The sequence below is a fragment of the Stegostoma tigrinum genome, chromosome 32, assembly GCF_030684315.1.
Source record: "Stegostoma tigrinum isolate sSteTig4 chromosome 32, sSteTig4.hap1, whole genome shotgun sequence".
Classification (NCBI taxonomy): Eukaryota; Metazoa; Chordata; class Chondrichthyes; order Orectolobiformes; family Stegostomatidae; genus Stegostoma; species Stegostoma tigrinum.
The window spans coordinates 32130801-32154746 of record NC_081385.1 but is presented as its reverse complement, the minus strand read 5'-3'; the positions used below and the strand labels follow the sequence as shown (position 1 = coordinate 32154746).

General features: G+C 39.5%; 1 protein-coding gene across 1 annotated transcript in view; it reads left to right on the top strand.

Annotated features, from left to right (window-relative positions):
• LOC125466874 (cell adhesion molecule-related/down-regulated by oncogenes) overlaps positions 1–23946 on the top strand; it is a 157408-nt gene that overhangs the window by 115306 nt on the left and 18156 nt on the right. Inside the window, exons 5-12 of the mRNA XM_059639049.1 lie at positions 196–549; positions 4008–4315; positions 5910–6084; positions 6848–6979; positions 12217–12423; positions 13322–13503; positions 18152–18257; positions 21773–21895. Of these exons, the coding sequence (XP_059495032.1) occupies positions 196–549; positions 4008–4315; positions 5910–6084; positions 6848–6979; positions 12217–12423; positions 13322–13503; positions 18152–18257; positions 21773–21895 (1587 nt within the window). The remainder of the gene's footprint in view (positions 1–195; positions 550–4007; positions 4316–5909; positions 6085–6847; positions 6980–12216; positions 12424–13321; positions 13504–18151; positions 18258–21772; positions 21896–23946) is intronic.

Sequence of the window (23946 nt, the reverse complement as noted above, 5' to 3'; positions counted from 1 at the left end):
CACAGCAGCTCACTTAGCTGTAACACTCACTGTGTAACAGATGATAGCAGGACCCCATTAAATTTCCTGCCGTCAAGGCACATCTCTGGGGATTGAGCAGTTATTTCCCAAAGGCATCATGCTAATTCATGAAATTTGTGGTAAATTCAAAAATTACTTAATTTAGCAAGTAACTCAGATTTACTACTATTACAGATCAAGGTACAAAACCTGTGATTACCTCCCCACCTGCCAATTTGAGAGTGACTGAAGGAGAGTTTGTTACATTGACCTGCAATGCTACTGGTCAGCCAACACCTATCATCCGCTGGTTTGATCGGCACGGACTAATCAGCAATCACCCTTCCCATATTCTCCGGTCGAAATCTCGGAATGGTCAACTGTCTGGCATGGGAAGTACCAGTTCCAATACACCTCACCTCACTATGTCCAGAGCTGGATCAAGTTCTCTTTACATACGCATTGCATCATTAGAAAGTTCTGGACTCTACATTTGTGAAGCTTCCAACAAAATGGGTTCAGTACAAGCAGAGGCCTTTCTGTCAGTTGGTAAGTTTCATTTGCTGTTCCCCTGTCCTTACGGATCATGTGATGATATTGTAAACATCACTTCGAGTGATTGATACAACACTTACCATGCCCAAGTATTTTGTTTTACCTGAGTGTTATCAGAAAAGCAGCTGACCACTTGTGTAAAGGAGTGATTTCAGCCATTAGAAAGATTCCAATCAAGAAGAGATCAATTGCAGACTGAGGGGAGTGTGGTTAGTGAGTGGTCATTGGAGACATGGGTGTTTACTAAGATAATAAAGTGTGAAGCTGGATGAACACAGCAGGCCAAGCAGCATCTCAGGAGCACAAAAGCTGACGTTTCGGGCCCAGACCCTTCATCAGAGAGGGGGATGGGGTGAGGGTTCTGGAATAAATAGGGAGAGAGGGGGAGGCGGACCGAAGATGGAGAGAAAAGAAGATAGGTGGAGAGTAGAGTATAGGTGGGGAGGTAGGGAGGGGATAGGTCAGTCCAGGGAAGACGTTCAGGTCAAGGAGGTGGGATGAGGTTAGTAGGTAGGAAATGGAGGTGCAGCTTGGGGTGGGAGGAAGGGATGGGTGAGAGGAAGAACAGGTTAGGGAGGCAGAGACAGGCTGGGCTGGTTTTGGGATACAGTGGGGGAGGGGAAGAGCTGGGCTGGTTGTGTGGTGCAGTGGGGGGAGGGGACGAACTGGGCTGGTTTTGGGATGCGGTGAAGGAAGGGGAGATTTTGAAGCTGGTGAAGTCCACATTGATACCATTGAGCTGCAGGGTTCCCAAGCAGAACATGAGTTGCTGTTCCTCCAACCTGCGGGTGGCATCATTGTGGCACTGCAGGAGGCCCATGATGGACATGTCATCTAAAGAATGGGAGGGGGAGTTGAAACAGTTCGCGACTGGGAGGTGCAGTTGTTTGTTGCGAACCGAGCAGAGGTGTTCTGCAAAGCGGACCCCAAGCCTCCGCTTGGTTTCCCCAATGTAGAGGAAGCCACACCGGGTACAATGGATACTAAGCTGTGTTTCTATTGAATACTATTAGTGTATGTTAATTACTTTATTTTGGCAATTTTAGTTTCCATGGTGACACTTGTAGGCTTAATTGGGTTGGATTGTTCCCATTGCAACTAGCCTCATATTGAAAAACAAACTAGTTATAATTTTCAAATTCAATTTTTGCCCTATGATATACTGACGTTATACCCCTATCTGAATGTTAGTAGCATTTGCCTACCTCAATCTGTCATTCCTGGTATTGGATATGTAATTAGCCATTGGCTTTGGTCATTAATGAACTTGGGTATGACTGCTAAAATGTTTAGGGCTCCAAACCAATAACCCACTTATATCTTTTGGAGTCCTTGCATCTGGACACCGTGCCTTGCTCCGTTTTCCCCCTTCACCATTCTGGAGTAATCAATGCAAGGGGACTTTTTCCTCAGTGGATTGAAGTTGAATGGATAATGATTCAGTCGTACACTTGTGTGGCACTGCACTACCCAGTTCCCCATGTCATTGGTGAGCTCACTGCCATAGCTTTGACTCAAAGCATTAAACAATGGAATGACTGTTTTCAGGGAAACCTCAGTTAGTTGAAACCTAGTGAAAAATTGAGTGTGACAATCTGACTTACTCTTAAAATGACCTATACAAAATAACATTGTAAAATGCTGCATTTATTCCAATTACGCTACCCTATGACTAAACAACAACACAATTCCGTGGATGCCTATCAGCTGGAGTGTTCCGCATCACCTCAAGCCCTCATAAAGCAAATATGAAAAGTTGTTTGTTTGCACTATATTATCATCACATAGCTATGATCAACAGTTTAAAAAGAAAACTTTCTTTATTAAATGTTTGCATGTGCACATGCAAGTAAATCAGTGGTTGTGGCATATATGAATGTAGCACTGCTTAGGTGAACTTGGATATACAAATTTTTAAAGCAAATTATTTTCGATTTTACAGTAGACTGTACAATTTTATTTCTTGCACACTTGCCTATACAGGGTAAGGGATTGAACAGTCAATCAGAAGATAGTAACTGGCTACGTAAGAAACTTGGTCAGCTACATCACTGACTATATTCATGAGTAACTGTAATTCACAAGCTATTGCCATTAGCACACAATATTTACAACCCAGTTCAATCACCTGGTGCTTCTCTTTATATTCCCATATTGCTTACTCGGACAATATATTTTAACTATCAAACCAAGTCCATGCCATATCTTGATGCTGATCCCAAAATGTAAAAAGGCAGAATGTAGTCATTTGGAGGCATGTCTCGCATTACCAGCCACTAGGGTTCAGAGCTCATTATGTGCTTCTTTCATGATGAAAGAGGGTGTGAAGAGTAGTATCTAGGCTGAGAAGATCGGGAAGGGATGTGTGCCACCTGTTGCAGCATGATTTCTCCTCAACTGCCAACATGGTAACTGCAAAGCAGAGAGTGACAGAACAGGAGTTGCAGTTCCCAAAATTGTCCAGTCCACCCTTTTAAAAATAAAACTTTTGTCATGTAGGACCTTTAATTCACATGTGCCACATGAAAAGCAGATTCTATCAACCTGGGATTGATGCCAGATGTGCATAAGGTTAGCACAGCTTGCATCAACAAATGCCTCTTATACTGTGCTACCATGTTGGGTGGAACACTAAAAAGCAAAATCTTTTTGAGGAAAGCTCTGCCTGGTCTCTCAAGTTATAATTGCCATAATTCTCTGGCATGAGCCTGTAAAGGTTAACAGTCTGAAATCAATGCTGCAAGCTTGAGTGTAGGGTTTCAGCTGAAGTAAATCGCTCTACTGGACAACTATTTTGCTTTGCCTTCTGGAAATTCTCATTAACAGCAGTCCCATATAGATCAATATCATACCTATGGAGGTAGTTGCAGTATCTCATGATGTGACAGCTCTGATTTAAAAGCTGTACTAGCACAAGAACAACAACCAGAAGTTATATAGTACCTTTTACACAGTAAGAATATCTGAATTGTAACATGTAAGCAGTATATCCAGGGTTAAGCATGTTCACAACTGAATGCTCAAGTATAACTATTATGAGATCAGCTGAGAGGTGCTGGCAGCCTCTCAGAATTGATAGTTTCTTTGTTATTGAGAGACGTGCCAGTTTCAACAAGTGTAGCCCATCCTCCCCTATCCTGCTGCTGCCTGTGGTATTCTAAATAAATAAACAAGAGCAAACGTAATCTGGCTTTAATTAAATGAGCAATGCTGATAGTTTTTGTTGGTTTTCTTGCAACAGGCAGTGAGTTGAACATCTGGGGACCATGGAACATGTTTCCTCTGGCTCTGAATAGCAACTTTACTAGTTTGAGCTAATGGTATTTTAATGTGGGGGGAGGGGCGAGGAGGAATGCTAAGCAGTCAGCGTTCCGCATGCTTTTAGATTTTTGCGATTGGCACCAGTGGCTGACTTCTGAAAATAATCAGTGCTTTTGTTGATTTTCCACCAGTTCCCTTTGAAACAAAGGTCAGAGTTGATGACCAAGAGCCCACACCATCAGTGAGAAGTTCAGATATTGTTCAGGGTGATGAAGGTGATGAAACTATCGACTATGATTATGCCTATGACATTATGTCACCAGAACACCAGCCAACGAAAGAACCCATCTCCCCTGTGCCCACGCAAAAGACTCCACCCGATGCTCCCATCATTCTCAGTGCTCCATATACTACCAACCCAGACAGCTATGACTTAATTTGGAGAGCAGGAAAAGATGGTGGCTCACCCATCAATGCCTACTTCGTCAAATATCGCAAGGTATGATGCTGATACGCAACCACACATGATAAGACTTAGAAGGGACTGCATCACAACACCCAGGCTCAAGATTTAATATAATCTATTGGGATGAGAGTTTGCAGCACAAAAAGAGGCCATTTTGCCGATAATGCTTGTGATCATCATTTGAAAGAGCAGATATACTCAGTCCCACATCCATAAGTGTATAACTACTTCACCCTGAATCATCTGTCTCCCTTTTAAAGTCATTCATAGAATCAATTCTTACCACCTTTTCCAGACAAGCTCTACAAATCCTGAAAATTCTCAGCAAGTAATTTCTTGTGATACCCCTCTAATCTCTTTTGTTTGTTAGATTTGAATGTGAAATCGTTAATGTGTTTAAGCTCCACTTTATATATCTAGTATATGTTGAGCTCCAGGTTAATTTCCCAACCTTCTCACCTTTTCGATCAATCCTCAGACTTCATCTGCACGCTGTCTGTCAGTTACATTACTTACAAATTTGAAGGCCAACTTCCATATATACCTAGTTTTACCTGTCTGCCTTCTGCCCAATCCCAAAGAGTTCAACATGAAGCCCTGAATGAGTCATGAATTCCTCGAACTGAATATTACGAACACGAGCGCACACAGTGACTTCAACTTCTACGTCCGTTCTATCACTTTTTTTAGTTAGTTCTATAACATATCTCTCACCTTCACTTCATTGGCCTCTTCGTTGGAGAAACCATTACACCTGCAAACTTTTATACAAAATCTCTCGCCATTTTTGAAAGTAAACTACTAAATATGATGATGTACTGTTTCTAAGGCTAGGATAATTATAACTTGTAATATGCTCACATACTTCACCTGCGTGGACCTTTTATGTCTGCAGACTCCACCCGGCTTACCTTGAGATAAGTTAGAGAAGTCAGTTATTGATTCAGGGAGTTTATTGGCTGGCAAGTCTTCATAAATTCACTGCACCTGGAGCAAAATAAATGACATGAATTATTTTTTCTCATTTAAATATATTGAGGTGTCACAAGTACTGTATAAATGTATAAAATTATCAATTTAAGAGGTGCCTCTTATTTAGACAGAAAAGCAGGATCAAGAATACAGAGGAGCACCTTCTGAAGTTTTTTTTATTTGCAAGAAATTATAAATCCGATCAATAATTATTACCCCCAATTCTGTCATTAATTTTATGAGCTCATAGTCATTCACACAGAATGCATAACATTGTTTTGGCACCCCTCCCTCTGCCCACTACATTTGCAGATGGATACCACTGTTAGCCGCATGTTACTGATGTAGAAATTAATTTCCTCCATCTCAGCCAACAGAAGCTCTTAAATCAGTCAGAATCCCTTATTTGGCCAGATCTCTCATTACAATTTTACTTGTTGGGAATTATTGTTTCTTGCTCAGAGCTGTCTGTCAGGTGAAGCAGGAACGGTAGTGGAATGCCAACCTTCCTGGGCCCATGTTAGCCATATTATTTGGAGGGTAGAGGTGAGCAAACAGGTCATTGAGAATGCCAGGGAATGGGACAAAGGAGAACAGCGCAGAAGTCTGCAAGATATTTTGGAAATTTGACATCAGATTTTTGTTTTCATTGTAGCTTGACAATCGTGGGAATATGTTGGGAAACTGGTACACAATCCGAGTTCCAGGCAGTGAGAATGAATTGCAACTTGCTGAGCTTGAGCCTTCTAGTCTGTATGAGGTATTGATGGTTGCAAGAAGCGCTTCTGGTGAAGGACAGCCAGCCATGCTGACATTCCGAACTGGCAAAGGTACAAGATAACAATTTTGTATAGGATGTATTTGTTACTCTTTTGATTTCCGACACCAGCATTTCTGATGGATCACTGGGAAATATGCAGTATATGATTTTGATCTATACAGATCAGTAAAGTCAGAGGTTCAATTTTTGATTCGTACTGTTCTTCACGGTAGTGACCAGCTGCAATTATTAGCTTCTGCTTCTGTAGTGAGAATCCAGAATTCTCAATTTAATTGAGATGCAGTGATACTTATTGCAAAATACATTTTTAAATGGCTCTTGATGATAGATTTAGGCCCGCATATAATATGGTGTGAACAAGCAGTTTGAAGGTTTATTCAATGTAAGTTGTAATTGTAGATTTTTTTCTGTGATTTTATCGTTGATTTTTAAATTGATATCACCAGCAGGATCTTAGTTGATGCTGACCAAAAAACTTTGATTTAAAATCTAAATTTTTGTACCTATGATCTTAACTCAGTATTTCCTACTACTTGAGGCTCAGACGGATAGATTTTGGTGACTCAGGGAATTGTGGATGTTACAGCAGGTGAGGAACCAAGTTGAAAGTCCCACGTTCAACTGTGATCATATTGAATGGCAAAGTTTGATTAACTGAACAGTTTTCTGCTTCTGTTTTATGTATTCATCAAAGACCACCTTGTCCTACACTCAGTGTAATGGCTGAGCAAAGATGTGAATATTTTCTGTAGAATAATACATTCCCTTAGTTCCAGTGTGATGCTAATATCTATTCCCTTGGCCTTGGACAGGGCGGTCCTCCACCTCAAGGAAAAACTCTCGAACATCGCAGCCCGTCGGAGTTCCCAAACAAACACCAGTTGAGGATAAGACTAGCACTAATTTTGGTGTGGTAATCCATGATCCAGCACGACACAGCAGAGGTAAGGCTTTTCAGTAGGCCCGATACTGTATTTACTTTTCTGAAACATCTGATTTTTTTTACACAGCTGGAAAGTTGTTGATGCCAGTCAACCCTGATCTTAACTAAAACTTGACCTTAACCGTAGCTTAGCAGTAACTATCTTTGCTTGACTTTAACCTAACCCTTACCCAATTCTTTCAATTCCCCCGTTAAAAATCTTATCTAACCTTAGTCTGAGCAAACCCTGACTGCAAAATTGATCAACCCAAATCCATTCCTTATCCAAAGAAATAGTAACCTCCCCATCCCATTTAGTAGTAATCTAACCTAGATCCTAGTTTGTTATGGTCTTTGTGTAGACTCAAATCCAATGTGAACATTAGTTGAACAGTTCCACAATCCAAATCCAATCAGTCATTAGTTTCAGTTATCAATTTGTAGTTCTCATCCTAACCTTAAACCAGTGCTTCCCAAATATTTCCAGCATTTTAATGCTTCAGACTTCGTGGCTTCAGAGTGGAAATTTAGTGGGTATTGTTTACAATTCCTGATAAGCATGGAGATGTGAAAGGAAGGATAGTTGGACTTCATGGAAGTTTTGGTTGCTGTGTGGGGCATTAGCCCTTGTGGGTGAACGGTAGTGGGCAGAGTTGGTCAAAGACAAATCCTCTACAGAGAAAATGAACCTATACTACTCTCAGGATTTTTTTTAAAGCCCTCAGAAGGCAATCTTTATGGTCACTCCTTCCAGAAGGTACAAGAAAATGTAAAAGGACCTTTAAACTCGCACCCCTCAGTCAGAGTTCAACAGCAGTCATTGCTGCTCAGATCTCGCAACCCCAAAATCTCATCTTGAGGCGCTGCTGAGGATTTCGATCTACAACTGTCACTCTTGTCTCAATTCAATAAATAACCAAGCTTTAATGGTAACATGCTGACTTTCAATTTCAGGCTGTCAATCATACCTTTAATGCAATGAAACCCTGCCTAAAGACTCCACAGGAGATTAATAACATTTGGCGTTTAAGCTACATGAGAAATACAGGTAGATAATCAAAAGAATTGTGCCAGATCTGGGTTATAAAGAGCATCTTAAAGTAGCAAGAAGTGGTGGAGAAGTTTCAGGAAAGCATTCCAGAGCTTATGATCTTGGAATGCTGGCCAACAGTGGTGGAGCAGTTAAAATTTGGCAGAGTGAAAAATCCAGAATTAAGAGAGCACAATTATATTTGTGGTTTGTGGAATGGGAGGAGATTACAGCACCAGCAAGGGACATGGCCATGGAGAGATCTGAAAGCAAGAATGATATGAAATTCATTATTTCTGTAAAGAATATATTACAAACGTAAATAATAGGCAGTGCACAATATGAAGATGAGAAAAGCAGACAAGCAATGCAGTGGAGATGGTAAAAATGGTGAGGCAATGTGAATGAGTTTTGGTTGAGATAGTGGTGAACACGGGAAAGGAGACTGAAGATCATAGTTTTAGGTGGGAAGACTGATACTGGTGCACGTTCTAGTCTGTTAGAGTCAGGTGTAACAGCACTAAAACTGACTCGTGGTCCAACACCTCTGGCAGTTCATTCCATACATGCACTACTTTCTGTGTGGAAAAACTTGCCCCTTGGGTCCCTTTTAAATCTTGCCCCTCTCACCTCAAACCTATGCCATGTAGTTTTGGACTTCCCTACTATCTATTCACCCTTTCTATGTCCCTCATGATTTTATAAGGTCACCCCTCAGCTTCCAGTAGAGCATAGAACAGTACAGCACAGTACGTTCCCTTCGGCCCACGATGTTGTGCCGACCTATAATCTTTCTAAGATCAATCTACCCTGCATATCCTACATTTTACTATCGTCCATGTGTCCGTGCAAGAGTCGCTTAAAAGTCTTTAAAGTATCTGACTGAGTTATAACTGCCAGCAGTGCATTCCACATGCCCACCACACTCTGTGTGAAGAACCTAACTCTGACATCTCCCCTATACCTTCTTCCAATCACCTTAACATTATGTCCCCTGAGAGTAATCATTTCTACCCTGGGGAAAAAGCCACTGACTATCTGCTCCATCTATGCCTTGCATCATCTTGTAAACCTCTATCAAGTCACACTCCAGGGAAAATAGCCCCAGCCACTCCAACCTCTCCCTTTGGCTCAAAACCTCCAAACTTACCAACATTGTTTGAGTTGTATGGACTCTATGAAATCTATATGTTGGGTAATATATTGGTACTGTCCTTTCCTTTTTTATTTTTCTCTACTGAAAATGAATTCAGTTATTTGATGTATTTTTGATTTCAGTTTATAATTTTTTGAAATAATTACAGATGCTGAAAGATAACAGTGAAGGTGGGCTAATGGTATTTAGACTGTTATCTGATATTTTAATGGAACATTTGATAATATGACGGCAGAGAAGAGAAACTGATTTGGAGGCCAGCTGCTTCCTATAGTTCAGGATTGCTGCCAATACTGCTCCCTGATTGAAGTTAACTGACCATTCTTGGTTTCAGAATGTGTGGTCAAGGATGGTGGAAATGGAGAGTAAAGCAGCTGTTGCATTCCTACTGCCCATTGCGTCACTGAGTAACCTTTGTAACATGATTCTGTAATCTCCAAAAACAAATTCTATGACACTGTGCAGCAAAAGTTTCTGTTGCTACTAAAATGAAGAGCAGACTGCTGATTTCAAGAGTAGAAATATAGCTATTTCTCTTTAATAACAATTCCCTCACATTGGTTTAACTGCAATACCCTGCACTTTGAGATTTCAGCACCAGGAGTCAGCTGAAACTCCCACGTCAAATTTTCAAAAGTCTACGTTTGGTTTCAAGGGATCATTTTCATCTGTTCTGGTCTTTTTTGCTTTGAGTGCCTTTTATTACCACTGTAAATGTAGTGCAATATTGTCTATGCTAACAATGCTACTGACATCTAGTGCTAGAGTTTGGAGCTGCTTCGGTCTTTATTTCTGCATTCTCAAATTATCTGATCTAAAATATATTTAAATGGAAATTTCAGTGGGTAGTTGCCACCTGACTGGGTTTAACACTAAAAACTATAGTGCTTTGAAAATATGCTTTTACTAACATTTTTATTCTGTCTTCTTTGCTCTCTGCTTTGCTGTTTAAAGTTGCTCTGAATTCAGTAAGTATTATTTTGACAGAAGTCTAAACTAACGTGTTATTGATTTCAATGTACATGATATGTCTGTAGTATATTTGAGTACAATGGCAGCTTTTTTTGCATGAAAATACAAAATATATGGCATCTTATAGCTGTTGAGCATGCTCCCATTGTGCAAGGAGTCTAGAACCAAGGCAGGTAGTTTAAAAGTTAAGGGTCTCCTAAATAAGAGAGACAAAATTCTTTTTGTTGAAGGGTAATTTAGTATGTGGAATTCCCTTTTCCAAAGAACAGTGGAGGTTTCGTCATTGAATATATTCAAGACAAGTTTTAAAGATTTTCCTTTGACTAGAGAATTAAAAGTTATGGCAAGTGGAAAGTGTAGTTGAGGCCACCAATCAGATCAGTCATGGTATTGTAGAATGGCAGAATAGCCTCAAGGGGTTGTATAACCTACTCCTCCCCTGTTCTTGTCAGTGTTGGAGTAGTGTGGAGAGCTTTGTCATACCCAAACTGTTGTATACTGCACCTCATACTTTACATTTCAGCCTTAAAATATTCTAGAATTATTGATTGGCCTTTATTTTTCCAGGTATCTTTAGCTTTGATAGTAAGCAAGTTTATTTGTTTGGACATGCAATTCCAGGGAAGGCATTCCTGCTGGATATGGAAAATATGTCAAAAATGCACTTAGCTATGTTTGTGACACTGACATGCCAGTTTACTGAAAAAAGTCTTTTAAAACTGTTAGAAAATCAAACATGAGGGCTTTTCTCCCCAAACATTATTCATGTATTCAAAATGGTGGAATCAGTAAGGCAGAAGACAGTGGAGAGTTTTAAAATTTAAAAAATGGAACATGATTACAACTTAAATCGTCTTCCAAGTTAAAATAATGAAAGCTGAGCACCAAGTGTGCATAACAAATATTTTGAGGCTAACTTCATTTTTGAAGATTAATATTCCAAGAATAAAAATTTCTAAAATTAAACCAAGAACTGCGGACACTGGAATAAAAATGTGGTGATAAAAATTTCTGATGTTTGGGTAACTTTGCATCAATAATATTACATATTAGTGTCAGTGCATGATTTTAGAAACCTTCAAAATTGGTCAGGCCAAAATGTTTCTCTGAATTGACTGGTAATGTAACGATTTTATGTAGCATAATATCAGTTAGTGTGGAGCGTGAGATAATGAAGGCCTTCTGTATTATCTGAAAGGTGAGATTGAAGCGTGAAACTAAAGCTCAAGAACTGCTTTTTTAAGTATGTAACACATTAGAGTAAGTTAATATTTTCCCTATCTGACATGTTTTCCCTGTGCTCTGTCCTATTTCTTCCTGCCTATACTGGTTGTATCCTACCACAAAGTTTCTGCCAATGCCATCTCTCTAAAGCAGTTTGGGAGGCACTTTGTGAGATTGGCTAAGTTGATAACCTGTCAGTCTGACATTCCCTGCTTTCTTTGTGAGATCACTTGACAGCACATCCTCTTGAAAGGACTAGAAATGGCCAACAGTTTTGAAGTCCAACCGCTTTGTGTTTGGCCTGTTCTATGGAGTATTGGCCACCTGCTGACCATTTGATCAATACTAATTGTTGCTTATACATTAATAATTTTAAAGATGTCACCATCAATCTAAGTTTTTAGGAGCCATTAAAATGCTGCAACCAAGTATCTTGTTAATACAGAGTGCAGAAGCCAAAATGGTTAAGGCAGTATCTCCCAGATGCTAAATCTGCAATAAATTTTGTTGAATCATTTATGCAAGGCGTGGATTTGTTTAATATAATGACTCATTGAGACATTTGTTTTGCTGCTAAAGGGCTCTTTGTGAAATACTTACCTTCATTTTTTAGTAATGTGAGAATCTTGTGACAGCACTCTGAATAATGGCTGTACTTCTGGCAGCCAATAAGATGGATCAGTCAAACTGAAAAAGCCTGAATGAGAGTTACCTTGGCCATAGGAAGCTATCATCTGATCATTGGAACAGCTGAAAATTTACAGTCCTGAAGTGGAGATTTTGCCAAAAAGCCACTTTTTACTCTCTGCAAAAGCCCAGTAGTTAACTGATTTAAGCTTTCCAACCCAATTCTAACAGATCTTTTTCTCCTATCTAGTTCCTGAGGCACCAGACCGACCTACAATCTCAACTGCCTCAGAAACCTCTGTGTATGTGACTTGGATTCCAAGAGCAAATGGGGGCTCTCCCATCACCTCGTTTAATGTGGAATACAAACGGATAGGAAGGAACAGTGAATGGCTAGTGGCAGCAGACAGCATCTCTCCATCCAAACTCTCAGTGGAAGTCCGTGGTCTTGAACCAGGTAAAAAAAAAATGACCCAGAGTAATCAGATTAAATTCTGACGGGCTTGTAAAGGCAGCAACACCTCAAGCAGTTACAGCTGATTTTATGTTCTTGTGAACTTCTGTTTTCTTGTGTATTTTCACTTTACTCCTGAAAATATTAATGTTTGCAGTCATACAGGCTGATAGACATTAGGTTTCAGCGCATCCCTTAACGTAGCCTTTCGTGTATCAGCCCAAGCATTGTGTATCTGAGCAATCTAAATGTGACTGCATTGCACCTGAGACAATCTGACTTTACATGCTACATCATGTTCTGGCAAGAATCGGTGCATAATGATGAGGAGCAATATTCTTATTCTTTAGATATAGGCATTATTGGCAAGGCTAGCATGCATTGCCAGTGCACTCATGATGACCAGCCTCTCTCGAATCACTAAAGTCCATATTTTATAATGGCTTCTTAAAGTTGATCTGCTTTGTCACTTCAAAGGATAATTGATGTTAGTATGGAACTACAGTCACTCAAGGTAATCTGGGTGAAGATCACACAATTTCTTTCCTAAAGGGCACAAAAAGTTTTATTAAAAAATCACAACTTCTACTGATATCGACAATATAGTTAAAGATTTCATTTCAACTGAATTCAGATTGAGAGACTACAATGGAACATGTACACCTGTTCTCTGGAGCAGTCCAGGCTTCCAAGTTACTGTTCTAGTAAAATAACCACTATCCGACTAGACCCTAAGACCTCCAGATTTTGCTCCCTCATGTCTCATTTTATATCATTGTAGTACAATAGTTAAGCGCTCTGCCAAGAGTCATTGCTCAGTCCTGTAAGGAGATCTTGTAGCAAATTGTCCTGTGCTGCACTAATTATTACTCCCATCTTTCTGGGGACTTTTGTGCCATAGGTGCTGCATACAAATTTCGTGTGATTGCCATTAACGCCTATGGTGAAAGTCCTAGAAGTGCTGCTTCACGACCATATCAAGTGGCAGGATTCAGCAATCCATTTTCAGCACGTCCAATCGCAGGTCCTCACATTGCTTATACTGAAGCTATAACCGACACCCAGATCATGCTGAAATGGACGGTAAGCATTGTGCTTTCATTGTATATCATCAATTTCCTAACAGTGTTGTTAACTTTCAACTTGTCTCTCCCATTTTATAAAAGGATCTCAATTTGGGTTGGCATTCTGTCTTATTAACGGCAAAGGTCATTTTAAATGCAAAACATGCAGTTTTCAGCTGCCTTGTGCGGGAACTTCATTATTTTAAAAATTGAGGTAATAAAGCGATTAGGATTGGAAGTTGGATTAGTGCAGATAGCTCCAATTAGAGTAAATGATGTAACACAAATGAAGCATTCTTGTCTATTTTGTGTTCACTATAGCTTTACTCACCTGCTTCTGAAGGCAAGATTCTGTGGAGGAGCATGTACGAGTCAATAACTAAAGTCCTTTAATTAAAACAAAATTCCACTCATTTAGAAATGTTTTGCCTAGACATCAAGTCAAGGGAAAACACTCTCCCTAGGCTCAGAACAAGGATTCATTAATGAGAGCTGTCTGGAACATAGAAATTAAACTTGTCTGGAGCAGTGTGTTTTCCTAAAGATTTTCAAAAGAGAAAATACTGGTTTGAATTAGGGTGGATGAATCATTAAACTAAATGCCATGGTCGAATTCAATATTTTGCTCCTTGTTTCTAGGTGAATTGTGAACACATTTAAAAATAACATCTAAAAGTTTTGTTAGGAATACTAAACATGTAAAATGTATTTACAAAGTACTCTAGTAACTGGAGCACGCTCCTTTCATTCCTGATGTTTGTTTATTAATCTTATAGACTCTTGGAGTTCAGTGAGAGAATGAGACAGCAGCCAATCCAGAAAACACATCTGGCTGAATATTTCTAGCATGGCTGGCAATAGAACTATTTGAGCCCGTTGTACTGACTTTAATAAAGTATTCTGAAAATGCAAAGATTCTATGTAATTTACCCAATGGGCAGGTTTGCCATATATAGGATCTTTAAACAAAAAGGAATCACCCAAATGTTTATCCTTAGCATTTTCTCACAGCAGACCTTGCCTATTCCGCTTGGATTCCTCTTTCTGAAGGTTGGACCTCAAGTCAATCCATTTTTCAAATCACTGAAATTTATTTTTAAATAAAGATTGGTTGTTGTGCTAAGTGTGCGATCGCCTTGTCCCGTTGCAGAAAGTTTCAATTTCAATCAGCAAAAGTTCTGCAAATGAGATTAGAAATAAACATCACAAAATGTTTGCAATTTTAATTGTAACAGAGTTTGCTGATTTGAGTTCTGCTATAGGTGGATGGCAGTGAACAATGGAGGTTCTTATCGGTCATAGAAACTCAGTTGCACTTCATTCATCCAGCCACCTCATTAAATCCAAGAATGTTCTCAATAATAATCAGCCCTTTCCTGGCAGCAGGCAAGCAGTAGAACCAGGGAAGTCTGACCCCTCTGTCTAATAGAACCTTCATTTACTGATTTTTAAGCAAAAAAAGACGCCTGTCTTATTCTGAGCAGATTGATAAGATCGCTTGAGATTGGTGGGAGACACGCAAGGCTCTGGAAAAATATTTTCTTGGTTATGTCATGTTTCCCTCCTGCATTAGGTTGATGGATTGACAGCGAGGCTCTGAGATTGGTTATTACGTTAATTGCGCACTGATTATCATAAAGACTCTGCAGTACATTAACCATGGGAGGACTGGAAGCAGTTTATAAGTTAAGGAGCAAGTTACAACAGACAAATTAAATCTCCGATATTTAACTAATGGGCACAGTGTGTAACCCTTAACCTGATGTTAATTAGCTTCCCTATACAGATGCACACGCTCTAAAAGGTCTTTCCGTAGGATAACTGTTGCTCACAACTATTTATTTAAAAGTTTTCTGAATGATCAGTGCTGATGCATAGAGATGCTGTAGAAGGCACTTGTCACAGAGCCTTGGATCTGTAGTGCCTGATATTCCAATGCAGAAAATCTGTCACACTGCCTAATTAGAGTTCCTGCATTGAACAGGCCAAAAGTTACTGTAACTGTAGGCATTTGTTATTTTTCAGTAAGGTAAGGATTACTTGCTGTGTAACTAAAGAGCTCCTGTTTATTCAGCAGGGTAAGGATCATTTTTTAGAATTTCATTGTTTAACATCAATTCAAGGTTCACACGTTCTGGATTGTTCTGTGATTGCTAGGGACAGCTTAATTGACTTTGGGAAGAACTTCTATACAGACTACTTGTGTAAATCTTGCCTTTACTTAAAGAACCGGTTTAAAAAGATTTTTGCTGATGATCGTGTGGAAACATGTCAGAGCACCAGTGTGTGATGCCACAGCAGCAGTATGATCCCATTCTCTGCTGAGCTGCCTATCTGAACCACATCATAATGCAAATGCATCAAATAACTTCTAATCTTCCAAGGCAAGAGCCCACTATACAAAAAGCAGGTCCCATTTACTCCCATTTTCCAAAATTGAACTACAAGCTTTTAGGTTGTTTAATTAACTTACATTGGAATAATGTTTTAGAATAAATCCTAAAGAGAATCAGATTTTCCCTTCATTTGTTGTCTTCTCATCCTCTACCACCTTGGCCATGCATCATTCTGTTATTGTCTATTCTTTCAGATTCTAAAGAAGGGTGGATTAGTAATTAAAAAGGGCAGTAATGCAGAAACTGTAAAGCAAAAGGCACATATTGAATCTCCAGCTAGAGGTCACACTGACAAGGTTGATATGAGTAAACTGAAAAATGAGTCCCTTGTGTGGAATCTTGCAGGACAGTTTACATGATGACCATTCATCTCTGCCGACATTTGTTTCCCTCTTGTGCTCTCGGCAAACTCATTAAACGCACACCCTCAATGTGAACAAATGAAACCTTCCTCCTTCAACACAGACCCAAAGTTCGATGGAATTCTTCAATGGCCGTTGTAGGCAGACAACAATCTTGATTACAGGGTCATTTAGTTCCCAGACATGCAAGTAACTCCTTATCACTGTGACTTGGAAATGCTAGAGGACATAGTTCAAAAAAATTATGTGCAAGGAAATTGGTTTCCCTTTCAGATCCAACCCAAATAAGTGAAAGCATTGTGTAAATGTACTGTTGGGCATGCTCCACAGCAGCTTCTATTTGTCTGTAATTGCTCTAACATTGATCTTATTGATCAGTGCAGCCAGCTTGACACATGGATTTTTGTGTCTCTTCCCAGCCTTTCCCCAATGAAAAATGCACCATTTTTTTGGGGTTGCTACCAGCTCTGTAGGCCAGTGCCACTAAGAGTTTGACCTATATAACGGTGGTAATTGCTCTTCAGAGGTAAACTGTGAAGTACTTTGAAGACAGGATAGATTATATAAATGCTAGTCTGTTCAAATTTTGGTTGCCTGCTGTCTTTGTCCCAAGTACCATTCCAGGATAAACCTGTTTGTTGTTAAAATCAAGATCCTAAACACCAAGGTTTGATTTTGTGAAACTGAACTCCAGATGTGGAGATATACCCACCAGGAGCATCAGTAATTAAGGCACAGATGCGTGGATGGAAAATCATTTGAAACTTGCACCTGAATTCCCATTATGTAATTACAAAGGGTAAAACTTCATGCTAGACATCTGGTTTTGTTAAATTGGCCCTTGGGGAGTTCCCTCAAACTTTCAATTCACATTTTTCAGGAGTGCAGTTAAAGACTTCTGAAAAACATTGTGTGATACTGATGTTAAATAGATATCTGACTTGAATTTAGATTTTAAAAATTACTAAATATATCCACAAGATAGCAAGTGTCAGAACATCAGTAAATGTGGCATCATTAACTTTATTCTATTGGCAAGCTGATCAATTTAGGAAGTGTGCATTATTTTCCTCACACCTTTTTATTGAATTGTCCATGATTCCTGATCTAACCTGAAGGTCAAGCTATGCAAAAACTGCTACCTAACCAAATTAGAGTGCTTCACTCTTGGTTCTGAAGCGGAGTTTCTGAGTTTGATTGGTGGAATAGTTTATCTCCCTGCAACAGGAAGGGAACACCAGGTGAGAAATGAAATTAATTTGGTGATCCCTCTGAGAAGAGCGAATGTGTTTGCTTAGAGAATTACATTATTGGCTAATGTGAACAGATCTTCTGTTCATTGCAAAGAGCAAATAGCCTGACTGGAAAAGAGTTAGGGTCTTTAAGATAATGAATAAATCGTCTTTGTAAAATTAACGTTTATTGTTGCACTTAGTTATCCTGTTGGTTCAAATGCCTTTAGTTTCTAACACAAACAGCAAAAATAAAGTTGCTGGAAAAGCTCAGCAGGTCTGGCAGCATCTGTGGAGGAGAAAATAGAGTTAACGTTTTGGATCCAGTGACCCTTCCTCAGAATTGGTTCTAGTTCTTAGTTTCCAGATGCTAGAAAATAATCTGTTAAATATCTTCTCTTTGTACACCTCTGTACTGATTCTTTGTGTCTTTAACAACAATGAATATTGGGCAACCTTGATATGGCCCTGAATCTACAGCGCAAAAGTTTATCTAAGGTGGAACCCTGATTGTGGTCACATTAGAGACTATGGGTAGCTGGAAATGGACCCTGTTGTTTGAGATAGATTTAATACATGCTGTATGTAACTTTGGAAGGCTGAGATTATATTTAAGAAAAACTTCTTATGATGAACTGCAGCTACTGATATTTCTACTGATCTGATTATCTCAACAGTATATTCCATCCAGTAACAACAACACTCCCATCCAAGGATTTTATATCTATTACCGGCCGACCGACAGTGACAATGACAGTGACTACAAGCGAGATGTAGTTGAAGGTACGCAAAGGAAAACATCCTGTTGTCTGTGATTTAACCGTGGTTTAAAATAACTACAAAACCCTGGAATCCAACTGGATAGGCATAAATCCCAAATAGAAGCATGTCACAATCTTATAAGGAAACCAAGATTAAAGAAGAAAGTCCAATATGAACAAAGTGCTATGGATGGCGGAGATCTGAAATAAAAACAAAGCACTGGAGAAACTCAGCAGGTCTAAAAGCAAAAGACCGTAAGACATAGGAGCAGAAATTCAGCCATTCAGTCATGGCTGAGAAGTTCCTCAACCCCATTCTCACACTTTCTCCCCATAACCCTTGATCCCCTTGATAATCAAGAATATATCTATCTCAGTCTTAAATGTATTCAGTGATCTGGCCTCCAGCCTTCTGTGGCAGTGAATTCCACAGATTCACCACTTTCTGGCTGGAGAAGTTTCTCCTTATCTCTGTTCTAATAGATCTTCCCTTTACTCAGTGCTGTGCCCTTGGGTCCTAGTTTCTCCTACAAATGAAAACATCTTCCCAACATCCCCTCTGTCCAGGCCATTCAATATTCTATAAGTTTCAATTAGATCCCTCCTCATCCTTGTAAACTGCAATGAGTGTAGACCCAGAGTCCTCAAACATTCCTCATATGTTAAACTATTCACTCCTGTGAAGAGAAAGTTGATATTTCAGTATGATAAAATATGACTCTCTAGATCTGAAGGGGACCAGATAATGGTTTTTATACTGTTAACGAAATGGGAGGAGGAACAGGTGGGTGAGAGATGGTGAGAGTGTCCATCAAAAAAGGCAAAGCAAGTGCTGTTAGTGATAGAGAAGCAATGTAAATGCAGAATAGGTGTTAATAGTAGAAAATGGGTCTGTATTGTTGGGTAGGATATGATCAAAATAGAAGACTCTGTTTACGGTCTGAAGTTGTTGAGCTTGAAGTTGAGTCCTGAAGGCTGTAAAGTGCCTAAGCGACTTGTGTTGAACTTTGCTGTAATACTGCAGCAGGCTAAAGACAGAAACGTCAGTATGAGAGCAAAATGGTGTGAAGTGGCAGGCAACTGGAAGTTCGGGATCATTCTTAAAGGCAGAGCAGAGGGTTCAGCAAAACAAACTCAAAGTTATCTATTTTGTCATAAAAGTACAAATTAAAGTAATTGGGGAGCTTTAAAGTTTAACTAGACTAGGCAATGTCTCTTTAATTACATTGAAAACATTTACATTATCTTCTATCAGGCCTTCTGCTTACTCTAATCATTGGGGAGAGCCAAGCCATTTCCGTCCCCTCACTACTCTGCTGGATAATTCCAATGTGTAAATGTTATCTGAGGAGGTAGAATGTAGTTCGTTCATTACATCCTTTCATAGTCAAAAACCTTCCACTGACTCTTACTGTCGAGCTGATAACTGGAAAATGACTACTTGAGAGAATTAATAGTGGGGCTGGCACTTGTTCCCCTGTGGTAGTCAGTGACTTCAGCAGAGGCAATAGGAAAGGGTTTCCAGGGCTGTTGGGCAACTTTCAATCGTCCATGTTTAGAAGTAACGATTTTAAGGTGAACTAAAGATTTAATTCCAGATTTATTGTTCAACAGCAGTGGTTACTGTGCAATCAAAATGAGGCCACTATGTTAGTGAACACAGTTACAATAATAAAAATAAGTGAGACTGTGCAGAGCAAAATCAGGATTGTATGTACAGGCAAGACTCAGAGCTGTGGGAGGTAAGCCTTTATTCCCTGTTGCCTTAACGATCTCTCAGGTGGAATTTCCTGTCAAGGACTTTATTAAACACTTAATTAAATTCTTACAAGCAATGCCCATGACCCCCTGCAACTTTTATTTTAATTAAAGTACACCACAATTCAAAAACTAGGTGCAAAGGAAAAGATTGCTAAGTAATTTCCAGGAGGAGGGGAAGTGTTTTTGGAGGGTTTTAACAGCCTGGGTATGGGCCAGGAAAAACAAAATAATTTGATCAGACTGCAGAGCTTGGACTATGCACTGACCCAGCGCTGAGAGTCACTGTGGCCAGGAGACGGCAGGAATTCAGTCAGTTATTTTCACTTTTCCTTGGGGAATTTGTCTCACAGGAATGTAGTAACTAGAGGCAAGAAGCTTTGTTTATTAAATTATTGTGCTAGATTTTGTTTTTTCATTTTAACGAAAGGGAAGGATTGATTCAGTCCAGCCTGAAATAGTGCTGCATGTTAAATTTCTGTCCAGGCGCAAGGCAGTGAGCAGATTTCTAAGCTTGCTTTTTGATAAGTGTCTTGACAGAATTTTGATTTACCATCTCCCAGCAGATTTTTCCTGTTTTGCCAGTGGGGGATGGGAATGTAGTAAAAGGACGATAATCTGGATAAGTGAATCCAGAACATTGCAGGAAGAAACAAACTTTTTATAAAGCAAAATACTGAGAGATCATTTTCCTGACGGAATGATTCTAATCTTAAATCTTTATCTAACACATTTAATGCTTTCTTTTAACACTGCTTTCCAATTATATTCATAGGTTACTGACATCAGTTACTTACTTTTTAGTTAAAATAATACCTCCAGGCCTTCTCATTTTGTCCAGTCATTCACATTGTGAATCTTTTTTCCAGATCAATTTCAGTAGTCAGTAATGCAACACTAAAAACTTCACTGCAATCAACTCAGTCATCTCTTTTCCAAAGAAACCAACAAACCAATTTTATAAATTTTTCTTCCTGACATGCTCATGATCATTCATGTCAAAGTATGAGGCATAACACTATGAAATGCTTGTTATATATTTGTCTTATTCAGCAGTCTGTGGCGCAAACCATTAATGTTAAGCTTTGACTTAAAAACATCTTCATAATAATACAGTGGAATCACCTAAGTATGCTGTTCTATTACTACACTATTAGTTTACAAAAACTAAGGGTCCAACTTTGGTACAAGCATCAAACAGTTAGTTATACTTATTTCACTTTTGTGTTGCATAATTTTGAATGAATTCTGAACTAGCCATAAGTCTCTAATGGTTAATAATCTAGCCTCAGTGCTAATCCAGTCCACATTTGATTGAATACCCAAAATTTTAGTCCCAGTGTAGGAATTGGATTATTGGAATGAAGGTCAATTGTAAATAAACAATATGAATGTAAGTATCTCTCAGATAAGTTTGCATGGCTCCCTCTGTGATCAAATTTAAAATGCAGACTGCTGTCACCAGTCCTGACATTTGTAGTAGCCTATAATGAATTAGCAATCCCATACTAAAGGTGCCTTGGTTTTTTTTGTTTCTACATTGTAATGTCATTATGACAGTGCTGAGGTACCTACAAGTGTTAGTTAGACTCATCCTAGATTATGTAAGGTGTCTCAGTCCATACATTAAACGAACAATTTTTTTGCTAATTGTTACAACATTCTTGTCCATTTTCTGTGAATCAATGAGATCTATCCTCTTTCTACAGTGAATAAGATTTGTCTGTTTAACTATTTTACGCATGTAGACATCTTCTAATGTGCTTACTTATGATGCAGGGAACAAACAATGGCATCTCATCAAACATCTGCAGCCTGAAACCTCGTATGATATCAAGATGCAGTGTTTTAATGAAGGTGGAGAGAGTGAATTTAGCAATGTCATGATCTGTGAGACCAAAGGTAGGAACTGCTGCTGTCTGCATTGCCCTTATGTCTGGATGATTGATTTTTTTTTCCCTTTATTCATTCACTGGATGAGGATGTCACTGGCTAGGCAGCAGTTATTGCCCATTCCTGAATGCCCAGAGGACAGTTCAGAGTCAGCTGACTGGTTGCAGATCTGGAGTCACAGGCAGGCCAGACCAGGTAAGGATGACAGTTTCCTTCCCAAAAGATCATTAGTGAACCAGGGAGTTTTTCCAATAATCGACAATGGATTCACAATCATCATTAGATTCTTAATTCCAGATATTTATTGAATCCAAATTCCACCATCTGCCGTGGCAATATTTAAACCCAGGTCCCTAGAACGTTACCTGTGATAATACCAGTAGGGATCCCCCCTCTATTTCTACAAAGTCTGCAAACGTGAAGCTAGTGCACAGGATTTTGATCGATATCCTGTGACAGTTATTGAAGTACAGAATGCAGGTGAGAGGAGGATCAGCTTCATTGACGGTGCCTGTTGACTCACTTGTATGTACTTGCTCTCTGAAAAATGGCCATTTGACAAGGTGGGTTTGGGCAACCAAAATCCAGAGCTGTATCCAAGCAAAAATACGTGTGTCTTTCAGAGAAAAAATGAGTCATAGTTTTGATTAATGAGCATGTACGTATTTAAAATGTATTCATAGGATCAGAACTTACTGGTGATGTTCCCATACGCTCACTGTCCTTGTTTTGTTGAGTGGTAGATTCCTCGGGTTTGAGGGGACGATGCTGCTAAAGGAGGTTCAGCAATTGATGCAGAGCAATGGTGTAAACGTTGTGCATTGTTACCACAATATACTGCTCATGAAGAGTAAATGTTTCAGGTGGTGGATGAAATAACCATGCACGAATGCATTGCCCTTATGGTGCACACTTCTAGGGTGCTGAAGCTGCACTTAGACAAGTATGGATTATATCATTCACACCCCTAATTTTTGCCTTGCACATGGCTTTGTGGAGTACGAAGGTGAATTAATTGCTGCAGAATGCATAGCCTCTAGACTACATTTGTTTAAATAGTATTTACAACAGGTCCCATTAGATTGCTGGTCAGTGGTAACACACTGGTTTTTGTGGATGTGCAGGATTCGGAAGTGGCAATGTTATTGAATGTCAAAGGGAGAGTATTAGATTCTGTTTTATTGGAGATGGTCGTTGCCTGGCACTTGTGTGGTGTGAATATTAATTTCCACTTGTCAGCCAGTATCTGAATTTTGCCACGTCTTGCAGCATACAAGCATGAGTGGCTCGTTATCTGAAGAGTGAGGGATTATGAAGGAAGCAGCTGAAAATTAGACCCTATTCCCACTCCCACCCTATCCCTAATTTCTGTTGATTTTATTTGCTACACTCGCTGAATGCTGTCCTGATAACAAAGGCAGTCACTCATATCCTCTGGTATTCAGCTCTTTTGTTCATATTTGGGTCTGGAGTTGAGTGCTCTTGGCAGTTTCCAAACTAAGTATCGGTCAGCCGGTTATTAGTGGATATCTGCCTAATAGTAATGTCAGTGACACCTTTCATCACTTTGTTAATAATCAAGAGTAGACTGACAAACTGATAATTGACAGGATTGGATTTGGCTTGCTGTATGTCGACAGAATCAGTCTAGACAATGACCAGCCTATTGCGCAGGTGCCAGTTTTGGGACTCTGGAGGCCTATGTAGCTTGGGAGCACATGGACTCCAGCAGTTCAAGAAGGCACTCGCCGCCGCCGCCACCACCACCTCAAGGGCATCTAGGGATGGGCAATAAATGCTGGCCCAGCCGACAATGCCTGCATCCCATGAGTGAATTAAAATTTTTTTTAAAATGTTTCCCCTACACCCAAGATGTTTTCAGGGTCCATAGCCTTTGATATAGCCAGTGACCTCGGCCATTTCTTGATATCACACACTGAATTGTGTTTGCTGAAAAATAATTTCTGTAATAATGGATCCCTCAGAAAAGATGCACATTGAGAATCGCCAAGTGTTTGATCATTGAAGATCGTTGCAGTTATCCTGTACACTTAGTGGTT